General features: G+C 37.1%; 2 protein-coding genes across 2 annotated transcripts; both read left to right on the top strand.

The window, feature by feature from the left end:
- Positions 1-644: 644 nt before the first annotated feature.
- LOC138177573 (olfactory receptor 52E8-like) lies at positions 645-1,586 on the top strand. Its single transcript, XM_069108789.1, has one exon. The coding sequence runs from the start codon at positions 648-650 to the stop codon at positions 1,584-1,586; it is 939 nt and encodes a 312-aa protein (XP_068964890.1). The 5' UTR covers positions 645-647.
- Positions 1,587-11,295: 9,709 nt separating this feature from the next.
- On the top strand, positions 11,296-12,231 carry LOC138177575 (olfactory receptor 52E8-like). The gene has a single exon (XM_069108790.1). It carries the CDS (start codon positions 11,296-11,298, stop codon positions 12,229-12,231), a length of 936 nt encoding a protein of 311 aa, XP_068964891.1.
- Positions 12,232-20,272: the final 8,041 nt, after the last annotated feature.

The raw sequence follows: 20,272 nt of genomic DNA on the forward strand, positions 1-20,272 counted from the left end.
ATAAAGGATTATTTAATTTTGCTCTTTATATCCCCAGTGCTTAATAAAGCACCTGGCACATGGTAGGCTCTTAATAAATTCTTGTTGCTCTATTGAATTCTTTGAGAATTAGGGGTACACAATTTTAGTTTGTGAGCTGCCACAGCTATTCGTTGTGATATATTTCTTGAACTTTATGAAGGTATCCCAAATGTATCTAAGTTTCCTTACATGCTCCCCTTGTATGAGAAGATTCATTAAAACAGTATAATTGATTTCATCAATCTTTAGAATGACCAGTGTGGAAACTCCCCCCACTAGTGTAAATTGGCAACTTGTCTTTCCTTTATATTCTTAGTTTGAGAAACTGATAGATTAAGAGATTTGACCAGAGTCAAACTGCTAGCATATGTCATAGAAATAACTTTGAACTCTTATCTTCTGATTAAAGGTCAGAGACCGTTATCCTCTGTACTAGACTAATGCCTCTCTGCTTGTACATTTTTGCTTATAATCTATAAAGATAAATACATAGTTTATTTATGAAGTAACCATGTTTTCTTTGTATTTCTACAGGATATTAAATGCAAAGGAGAACCAGGGCCAGGGCTCTTCATAGGGATGGATAGTTTATCTTTGATGAGCAAAATTTCCAACGTCCACTGAAAATGCCTCCTTTCAATAACACTGAATTCCACCCTCTCTACTTCTTGCTACTGGGGATCCCAGGTCTGGAACATTTCCACATCTGGATTGGGTTCCCCTTCTGTTTTGCTTATCTGGTTGCAATCATGGGCAATGTCACTATTCTTTTAGTGATCAAGAGTGAGCATAGCCTTCACCAACCCATGTTTTATTTCCTGGCTATATTGGCCACTATTGACTTGGGTCTATCAACAGCCACCATCCCTAAGATGTTAGGCATATTCTGGTTCAGTCTAAGAAAGATCATCTTTGTGAGCTGTCTGACACAGATGTTTTGTATCCATATGTTCACAGCCATGGAGACCATTGTGCTTGTGGCCATGGCCTTTGATCGTTATGTGGCCATCTACTACCCACTTCAGTACAGTATGATACTCACAAATAAGATTATTGGCATTATAGCAGTATTAGCTATTTTGAGGAGTTTAATAATGGTGGCTCCACTGGTGTTTCTGCTCCTGCGGCTGCCTTTCTGTGGGCATCACATCATTCCTCATACCTATTGTGAACACATGGGCATTGCCCGATTGGCCTGTGCTAGTATAAGAATCAACAGCATATATGGGTTGGTGGATATTTCTATCCTATTTTTGGATGTGATCCTGATTGCAATATCTTATGCCTTAATCCTCTGGGCTGTCTTTAGACTCCCTTCCTGGGATGCCCGATTCAAAGCCCTTAATACTTGTGGCTCTCATATCTGTGTCATCTTAGCTTTCTATTCCCCAGCACTTTTTTCCTTTCTCACCCATCGCTTCGGCAAGAACGTTCCTCAATACATCCATATACTCTTGGCCAATCTGTATGTTGTCATACCCCCTAGCCTCAACCCTATAATCTATGGGGTCAGAACCAAGCAGATTCGTGAGCGAGTATTTAGAATTTTCAGGAAAGATTCATAGTGAACAGAGATAAGGGGGGAAAAGGCCTTCTAATTTTTTTCTATCTACTTTCACTCATTTGAAACCCTCCCTTCTGTGATTTACCTTATATACCACTGCAAAATTAATAATCTTTACAAGAAATTTTATAACTAACTTTGTCAATATTTTTCAGTAGTTTTCTATACCATTAAGTCTATTCTTCTCTGCCAGGTTGTCAAGGTATCTCATATTATCCTACTTAATGAACTAATTTTATATTCCCAATAAATACAAAGTACTTTAGTGAAGCCTGCTATATTGACTGAGTAATAAAAAGGAATAAAGTCATTTTTAATATATATTTTTTCAACTAGCAAAAATATATTTTACTTCCCTCTTGCCCTCCTATCTGTAGAAAAACAAAACAAAAATTAAAAAATAACAACAACATTTTTATAACAAATGTACACGAAACAAATTGTTGAATTGTGCATATCCAAAAGAAATATGTCTTATTCTGCACTCTGAATCCATTTCCTCTCTCTCAAGGGATGGAAATCATGTTTCATTATCTCTCTTCTGGTACCATGCTTGGTCTTTTTTAAACCAATGTTTCTAAGTCTTTCAAAGTTATTTATCTTTTCAAAAATGTTTCTAATGTATAAATTGCTCTTCTGGTTCTGCTCACTTCACTCTACAACCATTCATAAATCTTCCCAGTTTTCATTGAAGCTATCATTTTCATTGTTTCTGACAGCACAGTAATTTACCATTTTATTCATTAACTATGAATTGCATGTTCATTCTCCATTCATGGGCCCCATCTTAGCTGCCAAATCCTTTTAATCATAAAAATAGTGGGTGTAAATATTTTTTGTACATATAGGTCTTTTCCGTTTGTTCTGATATCATTAGAATATAGGTGTAGTAGTAGAAATGCTGGGCTAAATGGTATGTACAACTAAGTAACTTTTAAATATAGTCCTAAATTGTTTTCCAGAATAACTAGATGAATTCAGAATTTCACCAACAGTGCATATGTGGATTGCTTAGAAAGGACCTATACATATAAAAATATATATAGCTACTCTTTTTGTGGTGGCAAAGAACTGGAAATAAAGGGGATGCCCATTAGTTGGGGAATGCCTCAGTAAGTGGTTATATATGATTGTGAGGGAAAGCTATTGTGCTATAAGAAATAATGATCAGGACAGCTTCAGAAAAAAAAAGCCTGGAATACTTATATGACCTGATGCAAGGTGAAGTGAGCAGAACCAGGAGAACATTGTATACATTAGCAACAATATTGGTTATAATGATCAAATGTTAAAGACTTAGGTATCCTAATCAATACAATGATCCTTGACAATGTTAAAGGACCCATGAAAAAGAATATCCATCTGATAGAGATCTGATGAACTCTGAGTGCAGATTGAACCATAACTTTTTCTCACTTCCTTTATATTCCTTGCTTCTGATTGTCTTTTTTTGCAACATGGCTAATATGGAAATATGTTTTATATGACTTCACCTGTATAAGTGATATCATATTGCTTGCCTTCTTCATGTTGCAGGAGGGGAAGGAAGGAGGAAGAGAATTTGAAACTTATTTTTTTTAAATGAAGAGTAAAAATAAATTAAAGAGGGCGGCTAGGTGGTGCAGTGAGCAAAGCACCGGCCCCGGAGTCAGGAGGACCCAAGTTTGGTTCTGGCCTCAGACACTTAACACCCACCCACACCCACACCCATACCCCCCCCCACACAACTAGCCATGTAATCTTGGGCAAGTTACTTAACCCCAATTGCCCTCCAAAAGGCAAAAAAATAAAATTAAATAAGTAAATACAAGGGTAAAAAGGGGGGGAAAAAGAAAGAGCTCATATATGAAAAAGAAAACCCAACAAACAGTATGTTTAGGGAGACTTGACAAAGAAGGATTGTGTTTAACTCTGAACTGAGACAAAGAGAGAAAAAAATACAGAAGAATTAGATAAATAGAGAAAAGGAATTAATAAGTAGAACTACAGAAATAGAGAAATGGATAACAAACTGGTTGTGGTGGTGATGAGGGGGAGAAGAAAGAGATCTACAAGACTAGCATTGTCTTTAGGTAGACTGAACAAAAATAACAATAAAAAGCATTGTTCTGTAGAAGAGTTGAATGCCTGCTATGTGTCAGACACTGTACTAAGTGTTAGGGATAGGAAGTAACACACATGCACACATGTGAGCACACACGCGCACACACACACATCCCTGGTCTACAGGACCTCATAGTTTACTGGGAGCAAAAACAAGAAAATAACTGTGTACAAAATGAATATTGATACCGATCATAGACATAGACATTTAATATATGTGAAGATCAAATTGATAATAAAGAGTAAGTTAAATTTAATTTCAGCATGAATGTATTAGCATTCAGGGTAATCAAGAGGGAGACCAGGTAATGAAAGGCTTTAAAAGTAAACATATATTATATTTGTTTATGGAGGTATTCTATGGATTTGACTGAATATGGAAATGATATTGTTAAACTTTTGCTTTAGAAAGATCAATATGCTAGCTGAGTGAAGGATGAGTATACTCAGTGCCTGCTGGCAATGTGAAACACTTAATAATTGATTTTGGATGATTTTGGAGTGAAGGAGACAAGACAGGAAGACTAACTGGTAGGTTATTGCAATAATCCTAGTGTGAGGTGAAGACAGCCTGAAAAAGGTTAGTGGTACTATCAGAAGAAAGAAGATGTAAATAAGAGATGTTACAAAGAGAGAAATGAAAGGACATGGAAAGTGATTGGAAAGGGAAGAGGATAAGGAATTGGAAAATGGAAGGGAAGAGAAAGGGATGAGAGCATCTGAGGAGTTGACTCCTAGGTTTCAGGTTTGAGTGGCTGAATGCTGGTATCCTCAATGGTACCAGGAAAGAAGAAGGAGAGGGTTTGAGGGAAAGATAATGAGTTTATTTTTCAAACATGTTGAGTTCAAGATGTCTATGGGACATAGCAAGATGTCCAGTATGAATTTGAAGATATAGTACCAGAGGTTAGGAGAGAAGAAAGAGCTAGACAAATAGATTTGAGAATTACTTGTATATAAGGGTGAGTGACAGGGGAGGAAGGGAATGAATCTGGAATTCAAAATTTTAAAATCAAATGTTTAAAAATATATAAATACTATTATTAATATTATTTTACATGTAATTGGGAAATAATATATACAGGCTTTGGGGCATAGAGATCCACCATGCCCTACTGGAAAAGTCGAAGGGGCTATGGGAGAAGATATGGGAGAGAGCAGATTGGAGGAGGGGATATCCTGTGGGACCACTATTTTGGGACAGTGGGTAGGGGAAAAATGGGGGAAAAATTTGTAACTCAAAATCTGGCAGAAATGAATGATGTAAACCAGAAGTTAATAAAGCATTTGAAAAAAAAAGTGAGAATTACTTGTATAGAAATGGAATCCGCATGATTTAATTATATCACCAAGTAAGATAGCACAAAGGGAGGAGAAAAGTAGACCATGGACAGATCCTTGGGAGACATCAATTGTTAGCAGGCATGGCCAGCAAAGGAGACTGAAAAGGAGCAGTCTGTCATCTAGGAGAATAAGGAGAAAGCAGTGCCACCAAAACACCTAGAGAGAAGAAAGCATCATGAAGGTGACCAACACTGTCAAAAGGGAAGGAGTCTAAAGAAACAAAAAATAATAATTCAAGAGGGGAAAATCTACATTAGAAAAAATGGAGAAAAGCATAAACTTAACTCTTATAACTTTAAATGTTGAAACATTCAACAATTTAAGAAAATAAAAAAATAATAACAGATTGCATACAAAAATAAAACTCCACAAAAACTTGCTTACAAGAAACATAACACAAAAGCCAAGACATACTCAGAAGAAAAATGATGGATTGGCACAAAAATTGCTACACATCAAATTGTCATTGTTATTAGTTGTGTTAGTCAGTTTGCTTTAGACTTTGTGTGCATCAGATAGATTCTTCCCAAAGCAAATTTGCAAAAATATAATAATACTAAAACAAAATTCACAATATATCATCATAAAAATGAACAAAAAACTGAAAGGAAACAAAGATGAAAATATATCAATATTAAACATGTTCTCCAAATGCTTTACCATCTAAATTCATAAAGGAAAAATTAATTGAATTACAAGAAGACATATACAGTAATTTAATTAGTAGGAGTATTTAGCATCCATTTCTCAGTTTGGGAAACATCTAAAACAAAGGTAAACAAAGATGAAAATTTTTAATTGAGCAAATCAATAGAGAAACAAAGTAAATTTCTCATGGCATTTCATAAATGGGACTTTTAAAGAATATATGTATTTCTTGACCCCACATGGACTCTTTAAAATAAAAATTAACTGAATATTAGAGCACAGAAATAATGCAAGAAAATATAAAATGTAGAAATAGTAGATGTAGTCTCTAACAGGCAGAGACTACATCACAATAATAATTGAAGTTAACTCAAAGAACAGCAACACACAACTGCCCCAATAATAATAGAAGATAGCACTTACTCAGTTGTTTAAGGTTTATAAAATGTGCTGCAATGTTATTGCATCTTATACTAACAACAACCCAGGGTGCTATTATTATTGACATTTTACAAGTGAGGTTACTGAGGCAGAGGCTAAATGACTTGTGCAAGGCCACACATCTAGTATATGTCTGAAGTCAGATTTTAACCTTAGGTCTTCCTGACTCCATATCCAGTGCTCTATCAACTATGCAAGCTAATTGAGTGGGTCAAAGAACAAATTATAGAAACAATGAATAATTATGCAAAAAATGACAATGACCAATTTCTGGGGCAGAGCCAAAGCAGTCCTCAGTGAAGGGACAAGTCAGTGGCACAATGAACAGAGTTCTGGGCCTAGAGACTTTGTGAGTTAAAATCTGGCCTCAGACACTTACCAGCTGTGCAACCCTGGGCAAGTCACTTAACCCAATTTTCTTCAGTTTCTTCATTCGTAAAATGAGTTGGAGAAGGAAATGGCAAACCACTCCAATCTCTTTGCCAAGAAAACTCAATATATGGTCACAACGAGATGGACACAACTGAAAATGACTGAACACAATAGCAATGAAAAATCTCAGTAGTAAAAGTGTATCCCTAAAACCTTATATTAACAAAATAGAAAAATAGGGGATTCATGATTTTAATGTTCATTTTTAAAAATAGGAAATGCAACAAAAGATCTATCCCAAATAAGCATAAGAGGAGATACTGAAAATTAGAGGAGACATTATAAATCAGAAACTAAAAAGAACATAAAAATGATAAACAAAACTAAAAGCTGCTTCTTTGGGAAAACTAACAGAATTTATAAACCATTGTCTAACCTGATTAAAAAAGAGATTGCAGAAAATCAATACATTAGCAGATGAGCAAGGTGGAATTTATAAGCCATTATCCAACCTGGTTAAAAAAGAGATTGCAGCCTTTCCCCCAACATGGCGCTGAAGGTGAAGAAGGAAGCTGTTGTCCCCCCCCAAGACAGAAGCCAAGTCCAAGGCCTTGAAGGCCAAGAAGGCAGTGCTGAAGGGTGTCCATAGCCACAAAAAGAAGAAAATCCAAACATCCCCCACTTTCTGGCGACCCAAGACACTGAGACTTCAAAGGCATCCCAAATACCCTCGGAAGAGCGCCCCTCGCAGAAACAAGCTTGATCAATATGCCATCATTAAGTTTCCCTTGACCACCGAGTCTGCTATGAAGAAGATTGAGGACAACAACACCCTGGTCTTCATTGTGGACGTCAAGGCCAACAAGCATCAGATCAAGCAGGCCGTAAAGAAGCTGTATGACATCGACGTGGCCAAGGTCAACACACTGATCCGGCCCGATAGAGAGAAGAAGGCCTATGTCCATCTTGCTCCAGACTATGATGCTTTAGATGTTGCCAACAAAATTGGAATCATCTAACTTGCTGTGTCCCCATTCCACCTACGATAAAAATAAAGTTTTCCAGAATATTAAAAAAAAAAGAGAGAGATTGCAGAAAATCAAATCAACACATTAGCAAATGAGCAAGTTGGAATAATAACCAAATCAGAAGTAATACAAAAACTACTTTTCACAGTTTTATGCTAACAAGAATGAGAAAAAAAAAAGGAGTGGGATGCCTTAAAAAAATGAAAATACCAAACCCCATAGGGATACTTTATAAAATTTGATAAAGTAATTACCAGTCTATAAATGGAAAGAGCAATCAAAAAAGAAATTACAAAATAATTTGCAAAATTATAAAGAATGAACATGAACCTAAGGAAGACATGTGAGAAGTTATTCTCATCTTTTGCAGATAGGTGTGGAACATTGCAATTATTTTCATACTTAGTTTCTGTATATGAATGGGTTTTGCTGACTTTTCTCTTCTTCTTTAAAAAATATTTGTTGGGGGAGGCCAGGTAGCACAGCGAGTAAGAGCACCGGCTCCAGTGTTGAGAACACCTGGAGATCGAATCCCGGGCTCAGACATTTAGCCCCACCCAGTAACACCTGGCCGTGTAACCTTGAGCAAGTTACTTAACCCCAATTGCTTCGGGGCGGCCAGGTGGCTCAGCGAGTAAGAGCACCGGCTCCAGTGTCAGGATGACCTGGATCAAATCTGGGCTCAGATACTCAGCACCACACCCAGAGATAATAACTGGCCGTGTAACCTTGAGCAAGTTACTTAACCCCAATTGCTTTTAAAAAAAAATATTTGTTGGTCAAAAGATATGAACAGGCAGTTTTCAGAGGAAGAAATCCATAGTTGTATTAAAATATATTTTGCTATTGATAATCAGAAAAGTGAAAGTAAAGAGTTTGGAATTTCTACCTTGCACTCATAAAAGTGGCAAAGTTGACAAAAAAGGGAGGAAATAACTGCTAGAGAGGTTGTAGGGAAATAGGTACATTAATGCCCTTTTGGTAGAGCTTTGAATTTGCTCAGTCATTTTGAAAGCAATTTATTAGCATTTCCCAAAAGCTATTATACTCCTCATACCCTTTGACTTGTAGCCTATATTCCTAAGTGATCAAATAAAGAGGAAAAGGACTCATTTGGACAAATCTCTAGAAATTCTTTTTTTTTTGTGGTGGCAAAGATTGGGAACTGAGAGAATGCCTAGCAATTAGGGAATGGATAAACAAGCTATATGTATGTGATGGAATACTACTGTTCTGTAAGAAATGATGAAGGGATCAATTTCATGTAAGTCTTGGAGTATTTGTTTGAACTGATTCACTGAGGTGAGCAGAATCAGGACAATTTGAACAAAAACAATATTTTGGAGACAATTTTGACATCCTTGGGAACTCTGATTGACACAATGATGAACCACATTCCCAAAGGACTCATGATAAAACATGCTGCCCACCTATTGATAGAGAAGTGAAGGGTTCAGAGTACAAATTGAAATATGTTTTCTTGAACACAGCTAAGGGGGTAATTTGTTTTGCTTGATTATACAAATGTTTGTAACAGTGGTTTTGTTGCTTTATTTCTCCATGGGAATGATGGAAGAGTTAGGGAAGGGGAAAGAGGACATATATATTAGATAAATAGGTGGTTTTCTTTTTTCTTTGATTACTTTGGGATACAGACTTAGTAGTGGTATTCCTGGGTCAAAGTGTATGCAGAGTTTTGTGGCCCTTTGAGTATAGTTCCAAACTGTTCTCCAGAATGGTTAGAACAATTCACAACTCCACCAACAATGCATTAACATTCCAATTTTTCCACACCCCCTCCAACATTTGTCATTTTCCTTTTCTGTCATGTTAGCCAGTCTATAAAATGGAACCTCAGATACATTTTAATTTGCATTTCTCTAATCAATAGTGCGGCACCTGGGTGGCACAATGAATAGAGTGCTGGGCATGAAGCCAGAAAGAATCCTCTTCCTGAGTTCAAATGAAGACTCAGACACTAGTTGTGTCATGCCGGGCAAATCACTTAACTTGCCTCAGTTTCTCATCTGTAAAATGAGCTGGAGAGGATCATAAGAAAATGTGGCAAGACCTCAAAGAGATGGAAGTACTAAATTATTTTACTTGTCTCCTGAGGAACCTGTATGTGGGCCAAGAGCAAAAGTTAGAACTTAACACGCAACAATTGATTTGTTTAAGGTTGGAAAAGGAGTAAGATAAGACTATATATTGTCACTTTATTTATTTAACTTATATGCAGAGTGCATCATGCAAAATGCCAGACTGAATCAGTCAAAAGTCAGAAGTAAGTTTGCCAGGAGAAATATCAACAGTCTCAGATATGCAGATGATACCACTCTTATGGCAGAAAATGAAGAGGATTAAGATGCCTCTTGATGAGGGTGAAAGAGGAGAGAGTAAAGGCTGGCTTGAAGCTTAATATAAAAAAAAGATGAATTATTTGTTATTGGCAGAATTAAATACTGAGAAATAATTTTTCTTAAAATGAGGAATAACAGAAAAGACTCAATGTGATTCCAGATAGTAGCCCAAGTTTGTTAATGACAATCCTTGGAAATGACTATCAACTATTATAAGTATCACAGGGTCTTGGGTACCAGAAACAAAAAATCCATTTGGGGAGAATAGGTCAAACACTGGTTCAGGGACCATATTACTGCATGTATGTGTGTATGTATATAGCTTAAAATCTCTGAACTTAAGAGCTGTAAGGGAAATTAGAGATCAATTTACAAAGTGATGTTTCTAAACACATACCTGAGCATATCATGCTTCTGCTCAACGAAATCTACTGGCTCCTTATGCCTTTAGGCTCAAATATAAGCTCTTTTTTTGGCCCTGGAAGTACGTCAAAATTTGACTGGAGGTTATCTTTCTTGCCCTTGTTATATCAATCATCTATCTTCAAGTACACTGCAGTCTAACCAAACTAGCCTTCTGGAAGTTTCTTGGTAATGTCACCTCCCCACCCCAACCATTTCCTGCACAAGCTATGCCTATCCCTATAATGCCCTTCTTCTCAACTACTCTCTTAGAACCCTTTGTTATTTATTAACTTCAGCTAAAAATGTCACTCATTTCCTACTTTTAGGCTTTGCTCATCTGCCTGGAGTGGGTGATGTGTTCCAAAACACCTTCTGTGTATTTTGCATATATTGTAGTTGCAAATATATTATCTCTCTCTATGGAATAAGAGTTTCTGGGAGTTAAGCAACTCTATGTTATTGGTACTATTTATCTCCAGTATTTAGTCTTGTCCATAACAGTGGCAATATAAGTTTTCTGGTTGATGGATTGGCCTGGATGTGGACTAGAATGAATTTTACATGGTAAGGAGTTCTCCTTATTTGTGCAAAAATCAAGGTTATTACCTTTACTCACTCACCTACTTTGTAACCCCTTTATCTGGAGTCTGTATAAACATGGTGTCCTCTGTCATAAATCAGATGTAGCATTCTATAGACCAAGTGAATTCAGGAGCCTTACTTTATGTTTCTCTTCTCCAAGGTTCCTTAAAACCACATTTTGCCACACAGAGATCAGTCAAGTAGAAGGAAACTCAATACTTGGCAGGACCCAGAGAAGAAAAGGAGATATGGAAAAGATAGTGGCCTAAGGAAGATGATTTCTTCCTCTGTGTTGGAAAGAAATGGTTTTAAATATTTCTTTGTGTTTTTCAGGTTTTTGTCTCAGTAAGAGAAGCAGCACAGAGGTCTTTTTATGGGGAGAGATATCTATTTGTATTGATGAAAGTTGACAACAATCTATGGCAGAATGTACCTCAATAACACAGAATTTCACCCTTCCTTCTTCCTGTTGCTTGGGATCCCAGGACTGGAAGCTGTACATCTCTGGATGGGTTTCCCTTTTGGTGCCGTGTATGTAATTGCACTCATGGGGAACATTACCATCCTCTTTGTGATTCAGAAGGATCGAAGCCTTCATCAGCCCATGTTTTATTGCCTGGCCATTTTGGCCACCATTGACCTAGGCCTGTCCACAACTACCATTCCCAAGATGATGGGAATCTTCTGGTTCAGCCTAAAGGAGATCACTTTTGGAGGCTGCCTAACTCAGATGTTCTTCATCCACTTCTTCACAGTCATGGAGAGCATTGTGTTAATGGCTATATCCTTTGATAGATGTGTTGCCATCTGCAACCTGCTCTGGTACAACACAATCCTTACCAATAAAATCATTGACATCATTGCAGAGTTGGCTGTACTGAGAAGCCTGTGCATGGTGACTCCATTAGTATTTCTCTTACTGAGGTTTCTATTCTGTGGAAAATATATCATTTCTCATACCTACTGTGAGCACATGGGTATTGCCCGACTGACTTGTGCCAACATCAGGGTCAACATTATATTTGGACTGGGAAATATCTCTGTCCTATTTTTGGATGTGGTTCTGATTGCAGTCTCTTATGTGAGAATTCTCCATGCTGTCTTCCTCCTCCCATCATGGGATGCCTGTCTGGAAGCCCTCAGTAACTGTGGTTCTCATGTCTGTGTCATCTTGTCCTTTTTCACCCCTGCATTTTTTTCCTTCCTCACCCATTGCTTTGGCCACAGCACCCCTCATTATATTCATACCCTTCTGGCAAAACTCGATGTGGTTGTCCCACCTGCTGTCAACCCTGTCATTTATGGAGTTAGGACTAAGCAAATTCGTGATAGAGTGATGAATATCTTCCTGAAAAAAGAGTGATGCTAACAGAGAGAAAAACCAAATGAACTCCCTTGGATTCATTCATGAGGGAATTCCAGTGAACTTTATGGTATAGTGAATAGAAGACTCAGCTGATCCATATCCTGTGACAAACACTTATTTGTTATTATAGTGGAACCTCTCTAAGTTTCAGATTATTCATCTATAAAACAATACCTGTCTATTGGAATTTATTTATTCAGTGAGGACCAAATGAAATAATGTGTTGTAATATAAGTGATTAGAGGAAATTCTCAGTCCATTTGATGAGTTCATAGACATGAGAGACTTTGGATGTTTCATAATATAGTAGCTAGTGTTTCTGTGTCATTTTATGATTTTCAAAGTGCTTAATTTGATCCTCACAACAACCCAGGTAAGCAGATATTATAATTATCTCCATTTTACAGAGCTACTAAGTATATAAGACCATATTTGAACACGTGTTCTTGACACTGCACCACCTAGCTGACAATCCATATTGCTCTCCTTGTAGGATGTAGATATCCTCATTGGCATTTGTAAAGGACAAAGACAACTTCTGATTAATACTAGTATCGAGGGCTGCCCACAATGATATGGTTGACTGATACTCTTAAGAAGATGAACTTTTGTCTGAGTAGAAATGCCATATATGACCTAGTTTAAAAGAAAGACTAACATGCTACTATCAGCCCTTTGTTTTTTCTCTGGAGTTTCTTGTTTAGACTGCATTGATTGGGAGTCAGTGAGATTTCCCCCTAAGCTCCAAGCACAGGAAGAGATTCCTCTGCTTTGGAAAACTGAGAGGGACCTCCAAGGTCTTAACTTATGCCTTTCATTTTTTTTTTGAGCATAGGTAAGAAACTGGAAAATAAAGACTAAAGTTTCTTAGTCCAAGTAATTACAGTAAATTTGGGCAGTGGTGGAATAGTAATAATTCTTATTGAAACACATCATAGAAACAAATATGTCCTTGTCCATGTGGCCTGAGAGGGGAATTCATGAACATTATTCCTGAATTTCTACCACCTGTTTAAAGGATAGGGTATTTTGATTTCTGAGGGGACATGATCCTATAGTATAAAAAACAAAAACAAAAACAAAGAGAGACTGACAGCACCAGGCTTGAGGGTAACTCATGATTTGTGTATTTAGCCTCTAAAAATAGGTCAGATAGATAGATGGAAGAGAGAGAGATAGACAGAGAGAGCAAGAGAGTGAGAGAGCGAGAGAGAGACAGAGACAGAGAGACAAACAGAGACAGAGAGACAGAGAAACTTTTGTGCATTATATTAAATAGGATGAAATAAAGGCAGTCTTATACCTTATATCCACTTGTTACCTTCAAATATAGCTTTTACCTATGTCTGTGGAAACAGATGCAAACTATCTATGGAGATTTCCTGGAATAAATTCTGGAAGGAGTCCAAATGAGTGAACAAGAATTTGATCATTTTAGTATTAGTCTCTAAGCTCAGGCCTCATCAATATGACTCAGCCATGGGCCAGGTACATATGTGTGTATGTATGTATGTATATGCATATATATGATGTATATGTGTATGTATATATATGCATACACACTATATATATATATGACGGATTGATGGTTTGTGAGAAAACATTTCTGCCACTTGTATGTAATCATATTATTTTAAGAAACTATAAAACATAAAACCATGTTCTTGCTTAATGTTAAATTGGTTTAAAAATGTTTTTAAAATATTTTATTCACAGCAACCACGTAGTATAACTATGATGAATTCCATTTTATGGCTGATGTTGACTCTCAAAAAGTAGATAACATAGCCTGAATCACACAGTTTATAAATGGACTTCAAATTAAATCACTCTTTTCACTGAAAAATTCCTGAAAGTGCTAATAAAGACACCACTGCAATAATGTAAATAATGGAATATTTCTAATAATGAAAACATTCTACCCACCTAAGAATATAAGATCTCTTTTGAAGAATTTTATTTTTTAGGAAGGGTTTATTTTTCTCAAAGAAATATCACCATACAACTTTTACTCATTGCTCTTTCTACCCTCAGAGGCCAAATGAAACCATGCGATTTCTCTGCTATTTGGCAGTTTACAGATATCTTAGGATAGTAAGGGTCCTTGTCTTTCTAGCTACTTCAACTTATCCTCCTACTGTATGTTTTCAACACCCTCAACATCCAATTTATTCACTCCATCTGGCCAGTGTTTTTCCTAAAATACCTGGAACTGAAATCTGCATTCCAAATATGATCTGGCCAGGCTAAGTTTCAGTAGGAACATTTCTCCCCTCATTATGGACTTTTTTTTTCTTTTAATGTAAGCTCCAATGACGTTAATATTTTTGCTTCTATGTCACACTTTTGACTCTTTTGCAGTCCATTAAAACTCCTATGTCTTCTTCACATGAACTTTAAACACATTACCTTATTTTATCTTTTATAATTGTTTTTATCAAATTATGTATAGGACCCACAATAAATGTGATACAATTAGATTTAGCCTATAGTTATCTTTGGATATCATAACAGAACCATAACTAGGAAACCTGGTTCCTTGCACTGTTTGGTACAGGGCACTGGTACTGTCAATGAGAACATAGGCATTGGGGAACTGGTCTTTTCAAGCAGTGGGGCAATTGCTCCAAGAGAGGAGGTGAGTCACTCCAGAATCCAGCCATTACTTCTATGGGAGTTGGAAGGGAGGTAGTGTCTGGGATAGTGTTCCATGAGATAGGACCTTCTGATGGTAGTCTGAAGCAGGGTGAGAGCAGTGTCACATCCAGCAGAAGTTGAGGGAAACTGTGAGCAAGAGAAGAATAAGCCGCTCCCCTGGGTAATCTGCAGTCCTGTTTGCATACATCTAGCTCCAGGGACCTCCAAATCATAACTATTTCCTTGTGGGATCACAGATTTATGTTATAAATCCCCACTTCTCTACAAGGATTATGTATAAGCCTCAAATAGATAATTGCTGAACATCTGAGTCCTGTTTGAGAGAAAGGATCCCGGAACTGTGGTAAAGGCTGGTGAGTCACTACAAAAGAATAGCTGGGATGTGCCTGGAGCCCAAACCCTAATTATATTGAGGGACCAAAGTGTAGAGAAGTGAGTAGATGAGAAGTTTTAAGTATTGTTAGACAGGGGCATTGAGGCTGGGGAGGAAAACAAGGATAGGTAAGTAGATATAGATATGAGTAAGGGTATTCATGTTCTCTTACACAGTGACACAAAACAGACACAAACACAAAGGTTGTTGCAAAGTTTTTGGACAGGTGAAATGCTTGCTTGTCACCTGTTCTACTACCTATTTATCCTTGGGTTTGTGAAACAACCATAGACTCCTACATGTTCATCCATTTTATTTAACTCCTACCTCCTCAAGCAAGATTGTGAGATCGTAAAGTCCAACACTGTCCCTTAAAAAAAGGAACTCAAGTCCAGAGAAGTGATAGGTATTGCCCATGGTCATATAGGAAGCCAAGGCAGGACCTCTAAGTTGGAAGGGATAGATCTCATGGACGACCTTCTTCAATTCAAACCCAATCAAGAATTCATTATTCAAAATATCTGACAAGTGTTTCCTCATATCCCTCCAACAAAAGAAACCACCCATGACATCCCAACATAGACCTTTCTGCTTTGGATGAATCAAATTGTTAGGAATTTTTTTTTCTTGTGAAGTTTTTTCTTACACCAAAATTCAATTTTCCTTTCTGCAACTTCTCAACATTTGCTAATGTTGGATGCCATGTTAAACTTACTGAGTTTTCCTGACACATGACCTGTGAATAATAAACTTGTACTGATTTCTTGATTGACTGGTTAAAGTGCAATTCAATCCCCAAAGCATGCGTTAGGTATTTAAGATGTGTGAGGCACTGGAGATGCAAAGACAAGCTAAAACATTCCTCAAACAGCATTCATTCTACTTGCAGAATACTGTCAGGCCATTGGGATTTGATATATTATTTCATTGGCATAACATCTTCACTACAATTTATAGCCTTAGAATGGTGATGAGGGCACTGAGATTGGAAGCGACTTGTCTGGGGTCATATAACTAATATGTGTTAGGTGGAGGACTTGATCTAATGCCTTTGTGGCTCTGAGGTCATCTCTCTACCTACTGTGCAATTCTTATTATATCTACTATGACATACTGCTATAAACAGATACACAAAATAATTTCAAGAAGGAAAAGTATATGTTGAAATGTAAGAGAATCAGGAAAGGCTTCCCCTGGGAGGTGGCATCTGAACTGGGCTTTAAAGTAGCCAGAGATTCTAAGAGAGGAGGCAAGGATGCAGCATGTACCAAATATAGACAAGGTGATGCAGTGGATGGAGCATGGAGGCTAGATTCAGGAAGAACTGAATTGAAATCCAGCCCAAGACACTGAATAGCTTTATGATTCTGGGTAAATCACTTAATCTTGCTTGCCTCCTTTTTTTTTCAACTATAAAATGGAGATAAGAATATCACCTACCTTCTAGGGCTGTTGAAGGGGTCAAATAAGATAATCTTTATAAAGTTTTCAGCATAGTTCATGGCAATTGTTATAAAAATGCATGTAATAGGTGCTTAATAAATGTTTGTTTTCTTCCCACCCCCCCCCCTGCAGAAAAGCAAATGGGAGAGTTTGGCAGATATATAGAGATTGAAGGGGAATGCAGTGAAAGAAGCTTAAAAGGGAGGAGCCAGATTGAAAATGGCTTTAAGGAGCTGAGAAGATTTGATTAAAAAAGCACTAAGAAGTAGTTAACATTTCTCCAGGAGGGAAACCAGACAGTCAGAGATAGGTTTTATCTTCTGTTAAACCATAGGCCTCACAGACAAGGTGTCATTTATTTCATGTTATATGCTCCGTGGTTTTCTTCCTGTTTTAATGAATAAACAGATCATTTCCTAACATTTCTGTCCTCCCATAATCATACAGTCACCACAACCCCTTCCCTTACACACAAGTGTTTCCAGAGGGAAGTTAGTATTTTATTGCACTTCCCCATAGTTGTTGAAGAAATCTCTGTTAATAAATGCTTATTGTTTGTAGTGCAGGGGAGTTCAGATGAAAAGCACAGGACCACACAAAGATTGCTGAAGAAACTTTATTGCTAATCACAAGAGGGATAAGAGAACTGTTGCTAGTGTGGACAGACTCAGTATGTGGCCCCCATGCTCTCAATGGGCAGCACAATGAGATGGGAGGAGGGAGGAATGGGGAGGGAAGCAATTGCTCATACTCCAGCCTGAGTGCCCTTTCCATCTCAAAATTATGCCTTATTTGAGACATAGACCCAGTATGATACCACTGGGAGATTGCCCTATTAGAACCTGTAAAGTGAGGACATTTTCTCGATTATCTCGAGTATAGACTGAGAAGAGATTTTTTTATATATACAGATGGTATTGTAGTGATGATATTAAAGCCTTGGGACAGTTCAGAGAACATTCATAGATATTCATAGTCACTAACAAAATGAATTTATCTATCTATCTATATTTAGTTATGCTAAAATGCTGGTTTCGAAAACACAAATTTGTTTCAACATGATTGATATATTAGGGGAAGGGAATAAGCATTATACATACACACATACATACATACATGCATGCATACATACACACACATTGTGTCTAATATGTACTTGGCACTGTGCTAAGCACTTTTTAATAAATATCTTATTTGATCTTCACAACAACCATGTGAAATAAGTGCTATAATTATCCCAATTTTACAGTTAAAAAACTGAGACTAAGTTACTTGCCTAGGGTCACAAAGCTAGTAAGAGTGTGAGGCCAGCAGAATTAAACTGTCTTCCTGTTTTTTTTCCCTCAGTACTCTGCCTACTGCACAATAGCTGCCTCTAATATGAAGGAACAATTTGAGCACAATATAAATTGTATGTTTACCTATGTGATTTCATTTCGAAAGACATAATAAGAGTACAATGAGGTTTACCTGTCCACATACAGTATTACAATTTCCATCCTATTTCAGATAATCTTTTTTTCCCCACCATTTCACAATAACTCACAAACTGCAAACCTCCCAAAGCCAACTTCCATAAGACAACTTCCAGTCTTTTTCAAGGTAAAGTTAAATATTTATTGTATAACTTCTGGTGCAGTAGCAGCTATGGGTGACAGAGGGCTGGTCTGCATCCATAAACTCCATCTTCTGCCATCATTCTTTGCCACTTCGCTTGCCCTTTACTTGATAAGGCTGCCCTCTCACCCAAAGCAATTAAATTTGCCAGTCAAATTACCTTGGCACAGGTCAAGCAGAAGCCTGAGGTTGTGGACATGTGCTGCCACCATTTATTGTAGCATTTATGTATAATCCATGGCTCAAAGGGCCAGTTGAATAATACTCTCTTCATTGGCAGAAGCTCATTATTCAATGTTTGGCACATGTGTGAGGGTCAGATTATGAGAACTAGAAATTAGAGACATCCTGCTCTTCTGGCTTCCATCTTCAAAAGAGAAAACACATGTTTCTAATGTCTCTTTAGGTTTTTGAAGGGAGAGAAAATACTGGTGGGAAAAAGCCAACAGATAAAAGAGTATAATCTCTGTCATATCCCTGTCCCCAGTTTGTTACACAAGAGATTTTTGCGAATCTCTCCATGAATGAGATCTGAGACTCTTTCCTAGTTAAGGTGAGTTTTCTAACTCCCAGAGGGAGAGATCATTTACCTGTGTTGTCTGGGATATATTCTTCCACGAATATTTTCTCTGACTTCCCTTTTCCTTTATATTTGGATAAATGTTTATATTTGCTGTAATCTATGTATATTCATTGTGGAACTAGCATCTGGTGGGAAGAGAACCTAGTCTTGGATGTATAACTTGGGGAACTCCTTCCACATTAAAGGACAGCATTCAGGGGCATAGCTTGAACCTAAAATACATTTTGTTTAACTAACAATATTTAAGCGATCAGGTAGATATAGTTCTAACTTAGCACCCAAGGAAAGTGAAATGGCCTCAACCTCCTGCTCCCTCCTGGCAGGAATCAAAATATGCCTTGGTAAAGGTAAAGGGGAAGAGACTATAGATAACTATTCTTTCCTCTGTGTCAGACAAATCTACATATAGTATACTGTATGGTTAAATCCACATATAGTCTACATGGACTTTTAAAACACCATAAACCAATCACCATCTTATATATATATGTATATGTATATATATATATATATCTTTTTGGAGGGCAATTGAGGTTAAGTGACTTGCCCAAGGTCACATGGCTAGTTTTTGTATTAAGCGTCTGAGGCCGGATTTGAACTCAGGTCCTCCTGACTCCAGGGCTAGTGCTCTATTCACTGCACCACCTAGCCACCCCTACATATGTATTTATTACCAATTTAATGAGTATAAAATGTTAATATAATTTTATTAGGTCCATTCCATTTTTTAATTCTGTCATTGACAAAATTTTTTAGTGTTTTGACTCTAATCCTGTGTTCTCTGTAAGCCCTGTGGTTTTTATTGTTTGATTTTACTTAAAATAGTGGTTTTAAAAAACACATCTCATTATAGCTGACTATGCCAACAAAAACAAAGAAGTAGAGGAACAATTCTTATTGTCCATAATAGGGCATGCATCATCCAATTAAGTTAGAACATCTGTACATATGTCTATTAAAGGTACCATGTTGAGAATTTCACAGGAGAGGGATATTGGATGTGATTCAATTTGGGAGACTGAACAGCCTTTTAAATGCCACCAAGACTCAGATATTTATTTAGTTGTCTGACTGTGGGTAAGTCATTGATACCTTGATCTGCCTTAGTTTCCTTATCTTTCCAGGGTTATTGTGAGAATAAAATGAAAAAAAATATTTGTAAAGCACTTTGCAAAAGAGAGCTCTATACATTTTATCATCAATTACTAAGTTTACAATACATCTCTTGTTAATCATTTAAAGCACAGAGCCCCTACCCGAGTTTATTGAATAGTATTTATGTAATAAACCAGAGAAGCTTTTTTTACAATAAGCTTTTGCTTCTCTCTCTCTCTCTCTCTCTCTCTCTCTCTCTCTCTCTCTCT

The sequence above is a fragment of the Petaurus breviceps genome, unplaced genomic scaffold (genome assembly GCF_028583685.1).
Source record: "Petaurus breviceps papuanus isolate PSGF00001 unplaced genomic scaffold, PetGlider_PUasm1.0 90444, whole genome shotgun sequence".
Taxonomy (NCBI): domain Eukaryota; kingdom Metazoa; phylum Chordata; class Mammalia; order Diprotodontia; family Petauridae; genus Petaurus; species Petaurus breviceps.